We start from the raw sequence: 20,951 nt of genomic DNA, 5'->3' as shown, positions 1-20,951 counted from the left end.
CGATACGGCCCAAAACGAAGCGTCAGAGAAAGATTAAGTTTTCCCGCGCGCATCTAACCCCAAAAACGTCCTTCCGGAACCTTTGCTTTGCCGAACGTCCGCAAGCAAAACGTCATCATTTAGCGATCTGTGTCCCAGAATAGAATGATCTCCGGTCGGTACCAACCACCAGCTTTTCCACCGTTTCAGCACACACGCACACACATCGTTCTCTGGCGTGTTTCGCTCTCCGGTCGGGATGTTTGTTGGAAAATTTCAGAAACGCAACAGCACCGAATCAGCGCACAACCACAAAACGACGCTAAATAAATCACAAACAAAATAACGCTGCCACCGCACATGTGTCCACCCTCCCCCACCGACGATGGGCCTGACGATGCTCGGATCGTGTCATGCAATGAATCATGTGCCGATTAAACTGCAAAATACACGCGATTTGTGATAATCATGTGGTCAGTTTCCACGCTCACGCTGTTGTTTCGTGCCGGCGGGATTTTTGTGGATTTATTTTCTTTCGTTTTTTTAAACTGCAGAGTTGCGAATGGAATCGGTGTCCCTTTGGGTGCTATTATCGAAATTTAGTAACATGGTGCGATTGCAATTAAGTTGGGAAGTTTTTTTTTATTTCAGTTTTTTTATGTATTTTGATTAGTTTGTGAAAAAACTAGGAGTAAACTATTTGTTTCAAGAAGACTTAACGGAATATTACACAATTTATTGGAAAATAGAACTATTCAAAAACTTATGAAAAAACATATTTTTCGCAAACATACTATCAGTAAAAAGTGTCCCGGAACACAACGGTTTTGTGCCATTTTTTGTCTTAGCTGATCGATGATATGTTTTTCTCTGGTTGTGTCGTTTTCTCACGCCTACCCCGAGTTGACGGTCATCAACCATCAATTGGGACGGAAGAAGCGAAGAAAATCGTCTCGGTCTAGCCGCATGGACCTGCCGAATGTGTTAATGATAATTAACAAACACTATAACGACAGGACCGGAACTCATCGTGCGATTGCGGCGTTCCGACTATACAACAAACGTTCCGAGCCAAACGATAGGCAACATTTGCCGGCCGGTAGCAAAAGGCCACTTCTCGGCTTTTTCACTTGAACCACACTCATGTTTGTACTTTCAATTTCCACCAGCCAAGTAATCACTGGTTAAGGAGAATGGAAAGAATTGATAGGCCACTCCTAGGATTTATGAGGCGGCATGATTTATCGTTTATGTGTTTTGTTTTTCTTTTTCCTTTTGTTTATTTGAATTTGCTTCTTGTCTTTGTTCTTGTTTCTCGTTTTTTTTTTGTTGCTGTACGCTTTTAATATTAAACGTAGTTTATGGGCAAAGGTGAGTGTTTGTGAGAGTTTGTTTAAACTTCCTTCCGGAGCAACAGGTTTTTGTTTTGGTGGCAATTTAAAATTTAATATGAAATTATTGTGGCAATGTCCTGCAGAGATAGATAATTTTTAATATGCTCATCAACACTCCCTATCACGAAAGGACTCAACATCTCACTTATCATCTCACAGTCCTGCCCTTCTCTCTTTTACACAGTTGCATTTGCGCATGTTCACCCAAAAGACCTGGAAATTGCTTACATCCTAGGTATCTGTTGACTATTATTTTATTTCTCTTCGCCAAAGGATATTGCTTACAGAATGATTACATTGTAAGAGCTTTGAAAAATAAAGTGTCGACAAGATTTTTAGTTCACTTTATAAAGAGAAAAGTTTAGATAAAAAGTATATAGTAGGTATCTAAAACTTTTTGGTTGAGATAGAAGCTATTTTAATCTTTACATTATATTTATTTAATTATACGAATATGATCGTAAAATCAGCAGTTGAGATAAATCAAAATTATCAGCAAAATCATCCTATTTCCCGACAATGAGAACCGGTCGATCCAACCAGTTTGTACGATCAGATAAGCTTATCACCTTTAGCTCTACGCTATAGAAAGGCAACAAATTCTCACTCTCCAGCGGTACCACCCGATGTGTGAATATTGATCGTAACCTGTGGCTAAACATGTCCTCCCCTTCACGCATTTCATCCCTTTTTTTTTTCTTTTCTCAAGGGACCACCGTACCGACACCAAGAATAACAAGCCCAACGGCATACGAACAAAAAAAGTGAATCAATCTGTTTCACTTAAATCTTATCTTAATCTCGGGTCGAAAATCTCATCCATAACCCCTCCGGGGGACGACAATCTTGCAAAGCCAGGGAATGCCGTCGGCTTAAAGTACTCGCCTCTGTCTTCGTGCCTGCCAGCATTCGCCCGATCACGGTCTGTCACATATTATTAAACAATACAATACAGGAAGAACCCAAGTCGCAAGAGTCGGAAGAATGCACAACACCGACAAGACATGTTGATGATTTCATTTGCCGGTCGATCGTGGCCGACGGTTTCGCTCGTTCGCGTTCTTCGTAATATGCTTATAATCTCCAGCCTCCACCGGGGAAAGAAAGAAGAACAAAAAAAACACACGTCTAGAGAAGAGGTGTAAAAGCCCAAAACAAGAACACCCAGTGGAAGGAGAACACACTTGAAAGCCAGGGGTCCAAGAACAGCACTAACTCGCTCGGTAAGGAACCTAGGCAAGGTTCCTACAGCAACACGCCGACCCGAGGTGACCGATAATAACGAATCGAAAAGGCACTCAAACACATACACACTGCACCACCCTCGTAAGCGGGCAGGAATGCCGTACCCTCCATCATCAACGCCATCATCAACGAGTTGTCCTCCTAGAGGGTGGAATAAAATCTATAAATTTAATACGTTTATTTTGACACTTCTATGGCGCGAAGGCGCGCGCGCGCGTTCGCCTGCGGTCTGGTTCTCTCGCTGTTGTTCTTGTTTTCTAGCCACAGCCATCCAGACCACCATCCCGCTTTACTGTGCTCGTTTCGGCAGCAACGCTCTTGTCATGTCTCTTATCCATTCTTTTTTGCTGGTTACGATTCGAAAACCATTTTTTACCAAACACGTTGTTGCGTCCGTTTTGGACTATCAACCGTTTTCTACGTTCAGTTTCTTCTTCTGATGGGTTTGATTCTACGTTTCCCTTTCATCTCCACGAACTTCTTGTCGAGGTTGTCCATTACCACGATCAGGCTCAATCGTTGCTATTGATGTTTTATTTTTATTGTATAAACACTTCCTTTATGTTCTATAAATTCGACTGCTCATTATAAAATATCTGCCGGTGTCGCTTAGATACGCTTCGTCTGATACACCTAGTAGTACAATTTAAACATTTGGAAACCGCTACAGCTTCTAAACTGTTAAATGGAAATCGTCTGTTTTATCAATTCCCGCGTAATGGTACCAAAATGCCACCAGTAATCCAAAGAAAAAAACCAAATCATGTCGATTATCACTACGTCAACCCTAATGAACCAACGATCTTTCTCCACCCCGCACGGCCAACATCTGTAATGGTGATTTAGAAAAGGCAACCTCATTCCGAAATGCTGCGGATCACACGGATTAGTAGACCACTTCCTCTACCAATTCGTCAAGATCACGAGTGTCATCCTTTTTGACAGCGTTGAACAATTCACCCCATTCCAACATAGCTGGGCGCAACATTAATGGCGTCTTTGTGGGACAATATTTTGCTCCTCAACCTCCAGGTTCGGGGGAAAAGGCAACACACCGTGAAGGGTGCAGTTCAACTTTAGATGAACAAAACAAATGTTGCGTTCGTATCGGATTTACCCCGAAAGCACCGGCAACACTGCTATAATGGCCATCCATTTATGGTTTTGGCTGCGTTGCGGAATCATAATGCTTACCGATGTGTTGTGGTGCGCTCGCAAGCACACACTTGTGCGTAAAAGGCCACAATTGCAGCGAGAGCCGTAGACAGTAGACAGCGCGGCCGCGGCTGAATTAGTTGCTCGTCGTGTCACGGTGTCAATTGTTTAATGACATTTAATTAATTAATTTTCCTTTAGTCAGCGAACGCGGGTCGGGATGGAGAAAGGGAGCATTGTTTGAGTTCTAGTTTGAGTACCGAACGTACGGAGAATTGATCTACATTCTATTCGAAGTGATGGTTGTTCCGTGAGGTCACTCGAGGATCATATGGTTTGCTGTGACTGATATTTGCAAAACAATCGCCAGCTATTGAGATCGATTGAAGGATGAAATTGTGGCAGACGTAATATGAGTTCTCACCTTTCTCTTTTCCTTTTTCCTATTCTCTTCCCTTTTAGGTGGCGTTGCCCCTGGACCACCAGCAGCTGCCATGATCATGGAAGGGCTAGAAACGTTGGTTGCGCCATCGCATCACACATTCCTGCTGACCGAGTCGGCGGCCGCAGCACACTTTAACGTGCTGAGCTTCGATACGTGCGGCCTGTTTAAGACGGGCACCACGACCACGTCGCTCGGGCTGAACAACAACAGCACGACGACACCGAACAACAATCATCACCATCACCTGTACCATCCGTACCATCATCAAACGGCTGTCAGTACTGCGACTGCCCTTGCCCATCATCAGCCCCATCATCATCATCATCATCATTCGGCATCGCAGCAACAGCAGCAGCAGCAGCAACAACATCAGCACAATACATCCGCCAGTACGATTGTTTCATCGTCGGCTGTGTCATCGGCGATAGCCAGTGCTGCCAGCTCGACGGCGATCACTACGCACACGACAGCGACGACGAGCGTAACTGCATCACACACATCCCACGGCCATAGCCACCATCATCCGCATCTGAGTCTGCTGAGTACCGGTGGGAGTGGCAGCGGTGCTACCGGTGGCGCCGGCCATCACTCGAACGATAGTTCGACCCTGCACTCTGGTACCGGCGACGATCATTCGCAATCGCAAACGGACGCACAGACCGGCGATCTCAATACACCCGTAACCACCTCCGGTGACATCCCGTCGTTCTTTGGTCCATCGACGGTCGTAGAGCCACCGCCGATTACCGGTAAGTTTCATGATCATCTTTCCCAGACTTTCCGTTTCCAATGGAACGAACGCTTTAAAGTCGCTTTTTGTCCTTCTTTGCTGTATAAAGCATATCTAGAGCACTTATTTCACTACTATAAGACAAGATGTTAAACATATCTAACGTTCCTAGAACTGACCTCGAAAATCATTAAGCCTAAGACTCTCCCGTTCATTCCTTCGAATGACAAAACCTGTTCGCGACCGGCACATTCTCTTGCGTGGAGCGTGGTTTCACACTTATAAAATAAGAACTCTAAACCACACAAGAAAAATCCCATTCATTTCGTCGGCATCACACCCGGCACAGCCGGCCCTCGAACACAGCCGTGCTGTGTGGTCCGTCGATCAGGCGACGAGGCTCATTAACAGCCCAAGATTAATCAGCGGACGTTTATATAAATGTCCCAACTACCGAAAACGGTAGTGACCAATTCCGCACCGATTCTCCAAATCAGATTCATTTGTTGTGTCGCTTCTATCCTTCCGCCCGCATCATCCTCATCAGCACTGCCTGCTGCTGCTTTGGTTGATCATATGCCGGAGTAGAATTAATGGAAACTATCGGAGTGAAGCTCACCGGTTTTAGTAGATCGATCGGTCCGAACGAATCGTGAAAGGCTTGGCCACACCGCTGCCAAACCACCAGGTAATCCGGCAATCACGAAGCTGTACGATACGCAACGGCGCAACGCACGGTCAGGGTGAAGTATGACGACGGGGATGAACCGTCCAGTCGATAAATAATAATCCGCCGGAAACGAAACGAAGTCAACCGGGGAGTGTCTGGAACAGGCGAGCGCTAGTCCTTCGAGCGCTTCACTCGTTGAGCTGTGCGACATTCGAAGATGGTAGCATAAATCAGCATTATGTCGGATCACTATGCTCCCGCTGGCAGTATGTGCTGCTAGTAAAGATGGTAGAATAACGGATCGCGTACCGTTGGAAAACCATAACCACATGCCATACGATTGCTTGTGGTGCAGAAATATAACCTTCCTAGGTGATAGGATATTGGATGACAATTAAATGCAAAAAAAGATTTGTATTGTATACAGTATATCCCTCCACTTTCCGAAGATTGGCGTTAGTAGCACCATTTTCTTATTTTCCTATCGCTTTTGCCACCTATAGCCAAAAAAATAAATAAATAAAAACTTTTCAAGAATAAGAATCACCAACATAAAGAATCGTTGACAGCAGTTAGAATTAATGTTTGTTCCATATCGTCCATCAAACCGAAAGCAACGGCTATGACATTGACATTCGAATGAGATCCCCAATGTCCCGCGTCAATCTTGAAGGTGTTATACCCTTTGCCAAGAATGCTGTACCATTCCGGCCCGGTACACCTTATGGTTCCATAGCGAAAAGGAACAGAAATACACGTCGACAGATCCAATCCTCGCGCGGTACGATACATGCCTTGACAGGGCAAACGATGAGCATGTCAGTGATGCTAAGCATTACCTCGATTTGACACTAATGCTATCTAACAAGCCTGCGCCCCAATGGTGCGTGTCGCTCGAGGGTAAGGCTCACACCTTAACTCCACGCCCCTTGACAAGGGTGACTCGCGCACCGGCGTGGAATAATTCCTGCCCTCCCAAGAATTCTCTCGCAACAGCCACGCACCAAAAAAACCTGCCAAACATAATCAAAAACCCTGCGGAACCAGTTCAAAGGTGATCAGGCGGATGGACGGATAAAGGAGAAGAGTGGAAAAACACAGACCAACAAAAAAAGCCCAAATCACCACGCTAATCACTATTTCCGGTCGTGGTTAGGCGAGAATACGGCCAACATTTGTTGGACCCGACGCGTGCGTGCGTGCGTTAAATCGACATCATCATCACAATATTGACTTATGCACCCTCTTATTGCGACCCCGTACGATCGTATGCGCTGTTGTTCGTCCTCGTGATCGGAACGATCCGCGGGATATCAACCACCCCGGGGTGGGGGAGATCAGACCCGACCATCCTCTTGAGATTGTGCGCTGAGCCGAGTGAAAATGAAAATATTTTCTCTCGCTCTCTCCCTCTCTACACCTTCAACGATCGATCGTTCATCGATCGAGGCGAAAGTACCGAAAACATAAATTACACTATCAGCATAAATTAACCACCACCATGACGATGTGGATGATTGCATTCACGGACTACGGGCTACGGCTATCTACGGTGCTATCCCAACTGGCTGTAGATCAAAACAGGCTTTACAAGAGTGTGGCTCGAGCAACTGGATCATCCGTATGGATTTCGGGAACGAAATCGAGCTTGTATACACAAGCTTTTCATCGAAAACGCTTCATACTATGCTCTCCTTTTTATTTAACCATGTTCGAAGTATGGTTGGTATATAACATGCAAAAATCGGGACGAAACCCGCTGGAATATTGAGACAGACTTATCCGTTCTTTATTGGAAGAATTCGTATTAACAAAAGGTACGAACCGCCTACCCGGTAACGATGGAGCATCGGCAAAAACAGCTGGAGCGAAACCAATTTCAAAAACGCGTCTCACAAACACGGCAACAAATATTAATTAGAACCTTTCCAGCGTTAATTAGCAATTTCTGCTGATTTATGTTAATACGGTAGCCGTAACAGGCACTCACTAAGCCCGAGCTCATTCTGGCGTCTGTTTGATCGTTTGGCACGTCGCTCTTGTGTATGTGCAAAATATGCTACCGCGAAAACAAGAAGAAAAAAACACACGCACACAAAATGAAATCCATTCGTGTATGATCGTAAAATTATCCTTGAAACAACCCTTCCGAACAAAACCAGAAATGTTTAACTGACGGGTTTTTTTCTTCGCCCAGAAATTGGCTGCCAACGGTAGAGGAAGAATTAAACCGAAATGGAACAAAAAAATAACAAAAACTTTTTCTGGCACGAGATGGCTTGAAGTGGTAATAAAATTCACTTTTCAAAAGCTTTGCTTTCTTCAGCATGATTCAAAGTGATCAAGAGTTGGTACAATGTGTGTTGTTTGCCAATATACAATGATTTATTAAATGGCTTAAAGGATTTTTACAAATAACCTGTATGAATTTTTCGCACCTGGATAGAATAAAGTATGCAAAATATTTCCGGTTCAACTGCTTATGCTGTAACGCTGATCTTATCTGTTGAGCGAAAAACAAACGTACCTGTGCAAAACATAACCCTCGAAACTTTTCAACCAACAGGCAACCAGTTCCATAGGGGAACCAGCCAAACACAAAGCTATAGAGAAAAAAAAGAAAAACAGAAAACACCAATAATGATTGCGGGTGCGATTAAAATTTATGGTTAATTTATGCAAACCATGATAGCATAAAAGAAACGAGCTCACCTAAACTATCGGAGCGCCAGAGTGAGTAAGAGAGCCGAGTGGAGCCTAAAGAACAATCGATTGAGCCACAAAACAGAAACATGTGATCGAAGCGAATGGGGTTCGTTGTTTTTGATCTTTCGTTCCATTTTCTATGTGAACATAAAACACCCCAAAAACCATATGGTTCGCTAGTTGTACTACTGCAGCTACAGGTTTCTATTGAAAATTCGATATGATAGAATTCAGTTTGTTTGCAGTATTTTTTTCTGTTAAAAAAAAACAATTTCTTTCGAATCGACATTTGCAAATATCGTATCGTTGCATATGACTCACACAAACCTATTTACTGGACCACCTTGAATAATCATTTAACAAGCCTGACCTTCTTGTTCGTCTCCACTGCATCGGGCAGCTAATGCGAAACGATCCATTCATAACACCATTTCTTTTTCTCTTCTTTTTTTCCTCCGTCTTGTTGTTGGGTTTTGGCAGGATCAATCGAATCGGACGATCTCTCGCTGGAGCCACAAACGGTGTCCAGCCCGTGCGTCAGCCTTTGCAGTCCCACCAAGCAGGAGCGCAGCACACCGCAATCGATCGCCAACGAGGAAGAGGCTAGCAATACCAGCAGTACCAACACGATGTACCCATCGTCCGGCTCCCAACATCAGCAACAACAACAACAGCAACAGCAACAACAACAACAACAGCAACAGCAGCAACAACATTCACTTCACGGACAGATACGCGTTGCCGGTTTGGCCAGCGTCACGGGTGGCGCCGACATGCATCACGGCAGCAACGATGGTGTCCAATCGTCCGATGCGATCGAGAACAAGATCTCTTACCGTGGCATTTTCACGTCGAATGCTAGCCCCAGCATGGGGCTGCAGGCGGGCAACGTAATGCCGGGATCGGGTCAGATGTCACCGACAGCCGGTTTGGGTCCGGCAAGCTGGGGTTTGCCAAGCCCGGACAAAAGCCTGTTCCAGGCACCCATGTTCGGTCTGCTCGGACCGCAAGCGACTAGCGCGTCACAGGGTGTTTCGGCTACCTCACCATCGATCGGTCAGCATCATCAGCACCATTACGGTAGTGGTGGAGATGAGCGAGGTCACAGCCATGGACACGGTGCCGGTACTGAGCTGCTCGGACTGAACATGGACTGTGCGAGCATCATCCTGAAGCAGCCACCAAGCTATAACAGCTGCGTCGGAACGCTCGATATGCAGCAAAGTCAGGACATGCATTCGTACGGTCGGCAGAGCCAGGCTGGGTTGGGCATGAGCCAAAAGTACCAGTGGTTGGACTCACCGGTCGACCCGTACGTTGGCAGCCCGCAGCACGGATCGGTCGTCCTGCCCGGACCGTCGTCCACACCCATCTCCGTCGGGCCAATCATTCCGAAGCAGGAACCATATTCCACACCAAATGCCTGCACGTCCGATTCGAGTCAGCTCGGTGGGTTGACACCGGCCCAAGCCGCCCAACAGGCGCAATACGCCGTCCAGCTGGCTGAGTATAATCAAGCCACCAGCAAAGGCCACGAGATCCTGTCGCAGGTCTACCAGCAGAGCACGATGCCGCTGAAGCTGGTGCCAGTCAAGCCGAGGAAGTACCCGAACCGACCGAGCAAGACACCCGTACATGAGCGTCCGTATGCCTGCCCGGTAGAAAACTGTGACCGACGGTTCTCGCGCTCCGACGAACTAACACGACATATCAGGATCCACACCGGACAGAAACCGTTCCAGTGTCGGATCTGCATGCGTTCGTTTAGCCGATCCGATCACCTGACGACGCACATCCGTACGCACACGGGCGAGAAACCGTTCTCGTGTGACATTTGTGGTCGCAAGTTTGCACGCTCGGATGAGAAAAAGCGTCACGCCAAGGTACACCTGAAGCAGCGCATCAAGAAGGAGAAAAACTCCGGCAGCGGAGGTAGCAGTGCCAACAACAGTGCCTCCAGTGCTCATCATACCCACCACGCTCAGCAGCAGCAGCAACAACAGCAACAGCAGCAACAGCAGCAACAACAACACCACCATCAACAGCAACACCATCAGCAGCAGCAGCAGCTGGGCCATCACCAGGGACACCCAGGCCTTCATCCGCATCATCTGCTAACGCATGACGATCTCACCGGTATACCGATCGTGTCGTCCTCCTCAAACCCGGCAAACAGCAGCTTGTAGACCGAGCTTTCGTCGATCGATATTATGCGATTGAATGATCCCCAGATCGAGCTAGTCCACGACGATCCGTTCATGGGCTACATTAACGAAGATACCACCGTCGAAGACACAACCGAACCGGAGCGAAGTGGAGTTACCGAACCAGCCTCGCCACCAGAAGTGTCCACAGGTGAAGATGCAGTTCCAGTAACGCAACCCGTGCTGGACATCGAGAATTCGGAGGAAGAACTGGACGTGGGTGAAAACAGTCGTACGGAGGCTATTTCTAATGTCCAAAAATCGCCCACCTCCAGCACTTCAATGTATCGGCCGGTGGAACAACAGTCAGCCGCCGGTAGCACCGCGTTCGACCGACAACCGTTTGTGATTGTTTTGCTGATGGAGTAAAGGTGGCATGATCTCTGTAGCCAACCTCGTATACGATGAAAATATAGCAACCGACGTGCCGGAAACGACGTTTACGGTGTAACAAACTTCGCTTTGATTGCCGTGCCATACACCGGTCGTGTCAACCATATGAATGCATCAAACCGAGCAACTTCGCAGCTGGGATCAGCCAACAGACAGCACAGCACAGCAACATCAAGAAAACAAGTGAGACCATTTCCAATCCGCACAATACCGTTTGACGAAATAGTAATACCGGAATTTCACCCCATATGCAAATGCAATAGCAGATAAATGGATAAAACGTACATAGGGTAAATGACATGAACACGAACACAAAAGCTCACTTTTTATACACCTCTACATTAAGGATGCTAGGCGCAGGAGATCTTAACCGTTCCTGAACCTTTACAATTCGGAAACTTTGCAACAAAACAGTATTTTTCATGTCAAAATTCTAGCACCTTCAAAGTCTCTCAATCTGCACCATCAGTAAGTGATCATGTTGAAACGCAAAAAAAAAATGTTTACACACCTTCTCCGGTACGAATTTTTGATGGCCCTCGTAATCGGATCTTCCGCACGATCAACGATCAACTTGTAGCACCTTGAATTTGTTGTATTCGTGGCGTGTTGAATGTTTAAAACTCATCATCTTACCGCTCGTTAAATGTAACTTACTTTCAACAGTTTCACTGTTCCACAAACGTACTCGGAAGTGTTCCCCGCGTGTTTGGTAATTCGTTGGCCGTTTGCAAACCAAGCGTTACTGCTGCTCACCTAGGGAAATAATATCATATTTTTGACGGGCTGCGAAGGGTGAAAATGTGGTGCCAAGCTACCATCGATATCGCCACCAAGCTTTTTTTTTGTTTTTGTTTCTCTTATAATCTCTATATCTCTTAGAATTACTGTGATCTCATTTTTCGTATAGGAGCAACAACGAAAAACATAAACGGAAACTCAAAAAAACGAACAAGCGGGAAGCAAAATAAGAAAATGATAAAAATACAACAAAAAAAAAGAACAAAATATATACATTTACAATTTAAAACACTGAGCGGCCTCAGAACAGATTGGAGAAGAGGAACAAACAGATTGGAGCGACAAAATCGAGCTAAGCTGCATACTTTAAGTATTGCCTTTGCAGTAGGTAATCTAACAAATTGATTAAAATTTACACGATCTAAGCATAAAACCTGTGGGGAACTGTTGTGCGCTCGTTGGATCTGGGTTTGAGATTGACAAAAAGGGAAAAGTTAGAGACAGACACTAAAAAAACCATTTATGGTTTTTCTTACAAGCTACTTTTTCATACATATGTGGTGAGGAAAATCATTAAACCTCTATCAGTGTATCCACACGTTTAACATTTCCCCAACACTACCTTCTTCTTCCACACACAGGCGCATGTCCAAAGGGTAATCTTCGCCAAAAACGCACTTAAAAACAATGTCGGCACCCTTCCCACTAGATGTGTGTGTGTGTGTGTGTGTGTGTGTTTGTAGGGCTATGTGCAGATCTCCCCACACAGCCCTGCTTGAGTGTTTTGAGCTATTTTCTATCAAAAACTTAAACATTTTTAAATGTTTTGAATTGCTGTACCATCAAATCCAGTGGCCGAAAGGCGTACGTTACGCATGTACAACATGCAGTGCGTTCTCCATCACTCTGTCTCTCTTTACTTCCAGTAACGTTTAGCTATAAGATACAATGAGAGCAAGCACAATGTTGCGCAGTAAGGTGGGAAAATCACACACAAAACCGATACCAGTAAAAGAAGAAGAAAAAAAACAACTTAGAAAGTAATAAGAATTACATGATCTTAAGCATAGGGAAAACATATTTTAGATGTAATAGAAGGAAGAAAGTAAACAAAGGGATGCTAATGTGGAGCAAAACAGAAACCCGAACGAGATCGTTGTTAGGATGCGCATTTGTTTTCGTTGTCTCGTATGAAAGGAATAAGATTCTCATATATAGAAAAAAAACGAAAAAAGAAAGGGCAAATAATTCTAGCGCATAGTATTTAACATCCCAGCCCCAAAAACAACTGAAACGGTAAAGAAACGAACGATTGTCGATTGACGAACAGAGTACTGGCATTAGAGGAGATTTAATTCACGCATGAGTGCACGAACCTCGAGACAGACACTTTTGTGGTAAGGGGAATAGTTTTCGGTATTGTTTCGTTCGTTTTATACGTAACCCATTGATTTGTTGAACATTGTTCAGTGGAAATCTAGTGGATGTCACCGTACATGGTGTGGTCGTTCCTTTTCGTTATTTTGCTTAGATTTAGCTTAGTGTACGTCTTTAACTTATAGTTTAACCTGCTCATCGCATTTGATCGTGCCGCTAAATGTGCGTAATTTACTAACCGTTTCATCATAGCAACATTTCATGCCCCCACGGGGGACACATTTGGGGTGCATCAAGTATCAGCAAAACTTGATTGTCAGGTTGCTGATGTAAAACAAAGAATTACTGTGTAAAGCCCCCATATACCGTGCAAATGTGCTGCCATATTAAGATATCGTTTTCAACGGCAAACGAAAAACACACACACACACCAGTAAAGGAATTTTCCAATCTTTTTTCTGTTCCTTTTACATATGTTTTTTTTTCTGTTTCTCTTGTTTTTACTAATGTTTTTCTTTTCTTCTTACAATTCAATGATTGTACTCTGTTTTTCTTTTTTCTTGTCTACATTTTCCAAGAGTGTTAATACTTTTCCATAAACAAAATGTACATATTTGTGTGTGTGCTTTTTTGTTAATATCATTTGAATGTGTTTGTGTGTTTTATTGTTTTTTTCTGTATGTTTTGTATATAACACTTTGTTCATAGTTCATGCTGCCCAACTTATGTTGCACCCTGTTTTTCTAACCGTGCCATCAATGCAAATTAATGTGCAAAAGCATTGGATGAAGCTAACCCTCCGTTTAGATGGTGAATGGTTCACGTTATCATCGCACTGTTGCTTTGCCATTAAGTCATTATAGCGTGTTTTTTTTTGCAAATCGACTATCAGTAATACCGTTTTGTACGCGAAAAATGTTTTTCTTTGCCTTCTTTACGGGCCATATGGAGCTAGTCGTAATGCTTGTTTTAGTTTAGAATTTTTTTTTTGCATTTACAATACTTGTACACTTACCACTAGAAGCAACGTTGAGACTCAGTAGAGCAAGCCTAAGTTTCCTGTTGAACGTTTCAGTGTCGTTGTTGTGTATCGCATCAAGATTACTAATTTGTGGTAACATAAGCAAAAGCACACACACACACACACACATAAGCGCACACAACATAGGACAGGTATAGTTTAACGTAATTATATTAATAAAAATTGCTTTGAAAATGACTAAATTAAAGGCTTTAATAAATTAATCATACCATGTAGACTATTGAAACTCATTTAGTGTGGATTTTCTAACCATCACTAAACCATCCTAACGAGCGTAAACGAGAAATGACGAAGGAAAGCGATACTTTTTATTGTATTCTGCAGGCTCTAAGCAAATAGGGAAAAGTTCACAGTTTTTTTTTAGTTTCACATAATTTATCTGTGTCTCTGTCAGTACATTTGTCCATCATTGTTGTAATGACGTTTTTCCTTTTTTTTAATGTTTTTTTTTGTGCCCCGAAAATATCAGTTTTACTGATTGCCCTGATCCCATCGGATTGTTGTGTAGAAGTTTGCAAGAAAGTGTATGTGTGAAACTCATTTATCTAGTAGTATTGTGTATAATTTTATGGTACTAACCTCAGTGGAGGTATTTGCATATAAGAAAGCAAAACAAAACAAACAGCAAAAATGGCGCAAAAAAGTAATGAAAAAAGCAAAACACATACTTCTAATAAATAAAAATAAAAATAAGAATACATTCCACAATTTGAGTTTATTTTCCTCTTTTAGTTGTTGTTGTTTTTTTTCTCCTGATTTCTTCACTATTGTTTTCTTACGTTGTTTTCAGTTTTTATTTAAAAGGTTTGTATGTTTTTTATATATTTTTTTTTCTTTTCTTTATTAGTTGTCCTTACGACATCATTTTGAAGCTCGACCATCGATTACATTGTAGTACGTACGAAGCAGTTGCCAAATCACATATGATATCAGTTTTCGACCATTGTACGCGAAATCGAAAAACAAAACAAAAAAAAGATCAAACATAAACGAGTGGCTTGCAGCATTCGCGCATAAAGTGTCTCGAAACAGCAAATTTACAGGTGAAAATGGCCTTAAATTATATAAAATTCATTCCTGACATATTTGTAGTGGACTGATGTTTTGCGGAGAAAAACACATTTATCAAAAAGAAAGGTTCCCTTGTTGATTTCATACGATCTGTTTTGCCAAAGAAAAACAAAAAAGGAAACTATTCAAAATTTACAAATTTATGTCTCCATCTTGATATGATTGCACAGAAAAAAACAACACAAAAGTGCAGAAACAAACTTAATCTTTTAAAAAAAAAGAAATCGGCCTAACCCTTGTGGCTGGGTTTAGGTGCATCTGAGAGAATAAAGTAGAAAGGCAGAAAAAATGTAACCTATTTTTTGTTAGCGAAGTTAAATGAAAGTATTAGCAAAACAGTAACTTTAAAAGAAGCCCAAAACAATTGTCAATTGTCAGATGTTTATTTTCAATGCCGATACTTCCAATCGAGTTCGCATTCTGCGTAATACGTAAATGCATCATGGGAAGCGCAAACGAACTAATGGAGCATTAATTGTGCAAAAAAAGAAATTTAGCTACAAAGAAAAAAACAGAAACACAGTGTATAAGATACTCTATAAAGTATTAGATGTTTACATACAAGGTAATCTTTTTCATCAGTAACAAAAAAAACTTTGCTAACACTTCTTCTTCCTAAACTCTAAGGTAGTGAACGATCGACATTGCTCGTCGGCATATGATAAACTACACAGAGAAGAGATTGAGAGAGAGAGAAAGAGCTACATACTAGAGCATAAAAGTAACTAAGCGCTAAGTTTTCCATTAGAAACCCACACACACAGATGTTCGCCTCTTTTTCTAAGCAAAGCCTCTTTACCATTGTAAGTGTAAGTGTTATTTGTGAGATCAACAAATTATTCTAGATAGATCGATCAAACCGGAGTCACCTGTCACGAGATCAGTAAATATCGTGCCGGCATTCGGAACGTAGCATATTAACGGGAAAGCGATGCGATACTGTTGGACAATTTTTATTAACCACCAAAAAATTTAGGTAGCGCAAACTCTTCAACGGAGGTAAGGAGGTAAATGGACGGAAGGGGTGGACAATTTGTAGTTCGCAAAGAGAAGAAAACGAAGGATTGCCTTTAGGCTAAAGCATATTTTTCCCCTTTTTAGATAGAACTTACACGGGACGGGACTGCAAAAACAAGTTCAAACATAGTTGACAAAACATTTCATCACCATTACTTGCTCGTTTTTTTGTGAGTCAATCTAAGTAATGCTGAAAGCGGTGAGTTACCCCAGACCGCTGCTGGTAGCTAGTGCAGCAAAAGAAGCAGTTCGAAGATGAAACAAAATTTCAAAATAAAAAAAAATCGAGCATACATTGGATGGTTTCAAAAAACAAACAAAATACAGACAACAATAAGGCAAACAAACGCTAAACAAAAGTGTGTGAGAAAGTTTTCGAATTTTTTCTCTGCTCTGCTACAGCAGCTGGGTACTGGGGTTTAGTGTCGTAAATGAATGAAAACAAAAAATGCATTTTGATGTATGAAAGAACAAAAAAGAAAAAAAAAAACACAGAAACACATGTAAACGTCAGACTGGTAGCAAACAAAACAAAAGAAAAAACATTTGAAAACAGTACAAACAAGTGAGCATCAAAAAACGCAAAACAAAAATCATTTCTTTAGCGTAATACTTATTTACTACATCAACATTGTTGAACGATCATTAAAAATTATCAATATACACGCACATCATTGTATCAACCACTAATGCAGAGCAAAACGATTACCAGTTAAGGAACTCTGTACGTTTAAAAAAAAATCATAAATCGATGTTATTTTCGGAAGTGTTAACGAAAAAACAAAAACATTTAAATACGGACTAGCAACCAAAGCAAATGGCAAATAGGTTGCAAAGAAATTCCTTCTCAAGTTTGCTAACCGTATCGCGGCCAAGCAGTGGAATCCGTGTCTTTACTATAATCTACATTCAATAGAGATAGGACAACAGAAAAAAAACACTCTTATTTTTCTTAAATTTTATCGGCATGCGCTCTTTCGCCCCACACTAATGTGCAGGATTAGGGTAAGGAATCAATCTAAACTATATTCTACTGATGACATCTAACGCCGATCCAAGCTGATCGACGAATACGATTCAGAACAGTTCTTAAACGGAACTAACGTTGATAGACAGTGAGAAATTATCGGTGAATGGAACAAAGTTCATTGTATCGTGGTTGTAAGCTCTTGCTCTTAAAATGAAACTGTATTAATAATAAATCACTCCAAGAGAAAATATTTCCCCTTGATTGTTTTGTGGCAGACACTCTGATCAGCTGTAAACATATCCGAAAGTTTGATCACGTCGTAAGTTGATTTAATTATTTACAGCTTCTGCTATGTGAATTATGTTCAACAACTAATATCACAACCAAAAACAATTTGGTAAGAAAAAGGGTCAATTGACACCTTTGCACAACATAGCAACGCGGAAATCGGCATTTGTGTTGATACGCCGCCATACTTGTGGCGTACCAAACATGCACCATGCCAAGCGGTGCATTCGCTTTTACGAGCTTCTTCGCTGCAGTTCACACCATAAAACAAATGGGGCAACAAACCCCCACATCCCCGAGGGGGTGTTTTTGGAATAGAACAGCCCTAAACACGTCATTCCGTCGTAAACTTGCTAAAACAAAAACAAAAGGTTAACAGAGAGGTCAAATGAAGGGTTTCCAAACCTCGCTAAAGGCATTACAAGGAAGGGTGTTTTTTTTTTGCTAAGCTAAAATATATTCCTGTTGGACAGCATACAACCAGTTATATTGCACAACCAATGTCATTTGGAAAGGTTAAACTATGGATACTTTGCAATATATCCACTGCTTAAGCGATAAGCAATCCAACTCTAAGCTTCTTCGAAACAATTAATTATTTTTGCTTTATTAGCACGTTGAATGTGGCATATGAAGCATATAATGTTTTGTGAATGTTTTGTGAATAAAAAGTATAAATTGGGCGGCACCGGTGGTGCATGTGAAAAACGGCGCCCGTCCACACGGCAGGACCGGGTTCAAATCCCATCCGGACCGTCTCCCCGTAGCATGGACTGACTATCCTGCTACGTGATAAAATAAGTCTTGATACGGCCAGGCCGTTCTAACCGAGCAAAAAAAAAAACAAAGTGTAAATGTTTTAAAATTGTCATGTTAATTCAAATGAAATACTAACATAGGCACATATTCCCCGGTATTTGATATTGGGAGTCTTAATAAGTTTTCAACATTTTTACTCCCATTTTTTCCGGATTTTATTATGAAAAATACTTCTGGTAGAGCCAAGAATTGCTTCGGTACTATTGGCAAACAGTTTATAATATATGACTTCCTTCTGATCCCACCATATTCATGAACATGATTTAGGTGTCGTTTGAGCTTGGCATGTACTGTGATTTTTAACACCGATATAATGCTGTATTATTATGAACATATGCCCAACATACGTCAAAATATGACAAACGAGATCTTCCATACCTGCACGTAATGTACCGGAAACGTCTACTTTTGTGAAATAGTTGAAACTTTCTAGCACACCCAATAAAAAGAATGTTAATTTACGCATCTAAATGATATAAAATAAATTGCAAATTATATCGACTATTTAATATTACTATTTAAATCCGGTTGCAAACAGTGGATGATAATGTTGATTTTAACGACATCTAATTGGAGTTGCTTCAGAAAGGATATAGTTTGCCTGAACGCTGAACGGTCTTATAAGCCATAAACGGTGGATAAACTCTTTCTTACTCGATGAAGTAAAAATCACAATTGGTTACGTTACGATCAGCTAGCTAGGGCGGCAACCTAAAAGATGGTACAATTTTCTCTTCAAAAACCGCCCAGAGCTGCAGTGCGATCGCGCATTCCCGGTGCCGACCGGCACTCAGTTCGATAACGTTCGATTGTTGGTAATGATAATTTATGCGCTCATAATTGAAACCGACCTGGACGGTGTACCTTTTGGCACGTAACGATCGCGAACGTTACATGCGTGAACGTTCGCGTGTGAAGAATAATGCGTCAATATTTCGTATTATTCATTACATTCTGTCATGTTCGTTATCTGCGCATTACGGCGATATTCATGCGCCATATTTGCTGAAAAGCTCACAACAAAATTGAGCTTGTTTCCTGTTCTTGCTTTTTGTCGTCGTACCCTGTACGAATACGAGTACGAGTGCAGCAAACGCTCATTTTCTACCATTTCTAAGAAGTTCACTGTGTTTGGCGTAAGCAAAGAAAAACGAAACACTTCCTCACCAAATCCTATCTTCACTGATCAGATGCAGGTCACCTACCGGTCAGAAACGTGACCAGACCAGAGGTTGTGTTAATCCGGATTGAATTACCAACCGCCGTGGCTACCGGTAAACATAACGCCTTTAAGCGGTATCCACGTAATGATGCGAATCGCATCCGCACAATCCCAAAAAAAAATAAAACCCCAAAGATCGCAACAGCCAAATCACCATCTGATAAGCGCAAGCGACAACACAATCATACGGCGCCAGCATAAAAGTGCTCGACAACTTACTCATGCTCATCACACTCGGCCGGTGGCCACGAAAGCACTTAACGCACGGCGATATCGACACGAACTTTGCTTGTGAACACCTTTTGCACGCTGAAGCACACGAACATGCAGGGATACACCGGTTCGAAAGGGTTCCTGGGGGACATCTACGAGCGGGTTATCGCCGAAATGGTCGGAGTGCTTTATTTTGGAGAGTTTAAATTTTACGCACGGTTCCATCGTTCGCGATCACTGATGGACAAGTTAATCCGGCCTGGTTTGCTTGGTGGGAACCCGTGATGGGTTGTGCGTTCTTAAAATTTGCCGGTTAAGCTATCTGATTCTAAATATAATCTTGCTTGGTTTTTGCATTTGTTTGAAATTTGAGGTTTATTTTTAAGAACACAGCTGAGAACGAAGTGGATAATCATTGAATGACTTAGTCGACTGCTTGCATTGATAATATTTTAAAAAGAATATTTGATTATTCAATATATTATTAAGTTAGTATTATCATTATTTTATTTATTTTTAAGTTTGCTAAATCAATCTATTTCGTTCGCTTAGTAAAACATTTATCTGCAAACTTCATTTCTTAAGCTCGTCTAAAAACTTTGATGGACGAACATTTTGAATGCCAAACGGATGGCTTGTTAGTTGATAATTTTAAATTAACATTAACATCCGTAACTAATCCGCAGCCTTCACACATTGGTAATACGAAACTTACCTTCACTACAAACAGCGTACAAACTACACAGTTTAGGGAATGCACAAAAACATTACCATTACGTGGATTGATTTATGCTATGGCATATAATTTTTATGTTTTCTGTTACCCCGTGTGCTACTGATACCTTCAAATGTCAATGTCGGGAACTTTTCTGTTGCAAACTTTCCTGTCCACCATTGTATTGCCTGCTAACAATTAATTTCATATTTTCAAGTATATTTTCTCTCAAATGCAGATTTTACCACAGTCTGTGTAGCAGCAACAATATATTGATTTTGATTCCAAAAAGACTTGTCAACTACGGATTACTTAATCACCATTAAGTAACGTTGCCTTACAAAATCAACTGGATTAGTGCTCCTTGACCGAACGAAAAAGCGTGCGATACTCTGTCGCACTGTGGCAATTGCAAAGTCCAGGTCAAATTTTTGCTTTCTGGCCCTCTTGAACCCTCAGCAGGCCTACCGCAAGGTAGTGTTTTATCTCCATTACTGTTGAATATATTTACTACAGATATTCCTAAAATAAAATCTGTGAAAGGTTTTGCTTTTG

The 20,951-nt window shown here is 42.0% G+C and overlaps 1 protein-coding gene across 4 annotated transcripts in view; it reads left to right on the top strand.

The window, feature by feature from the left end:
• LOC125764288 (dendritic arbor reduction protein 1) overlaps window positions 1-17,389 on the top strand; it is an 81,133-nt gene extending 63,744 nt beyond the window's left edge. For all 4 annotated transcript variants that reach the window (XM_049428386.1, XM_049428387.1, XM_049428388.1 and 1 more), the window contains 2 exons: window positions 4,236-4,967; window positions 8,805-17,389. In XM_049428386.1, the coding sequence (XP_049284343.1) occupies window positions 4,236-4,967; window positions 8,805-10,510 (2,438 nt within the window). In that variant the 3' untranslated portion in view covers window positions 10,511-17,389. The remainder of the gene's footprint in view (window positions 1-4,235; window positions 4,968-8,804) is intronic.
• The last annotated feature ends 3,562 nt before the right edge of the window (window positions 17,390-20,951 follow it).

This window comes from Anopheles funestus, chromosome 2RL (assembly GCF_943734845.2).
Source record: "Anopheles funestus chromosome 2RL, idAnoFuneDA-416_04, whole genome shotgun sequence".
NCBI classification, from domain to species: Eukaryota; Metazoa; Arthropoda; class Insecta; order Diptera; family Culicidae; genus Anopheles; species Anopheles funestus.
Note: the sequence above shows the minus strand (reverse complement) of the source record. Positions and strands in the feature narration are given on the sequence as shown.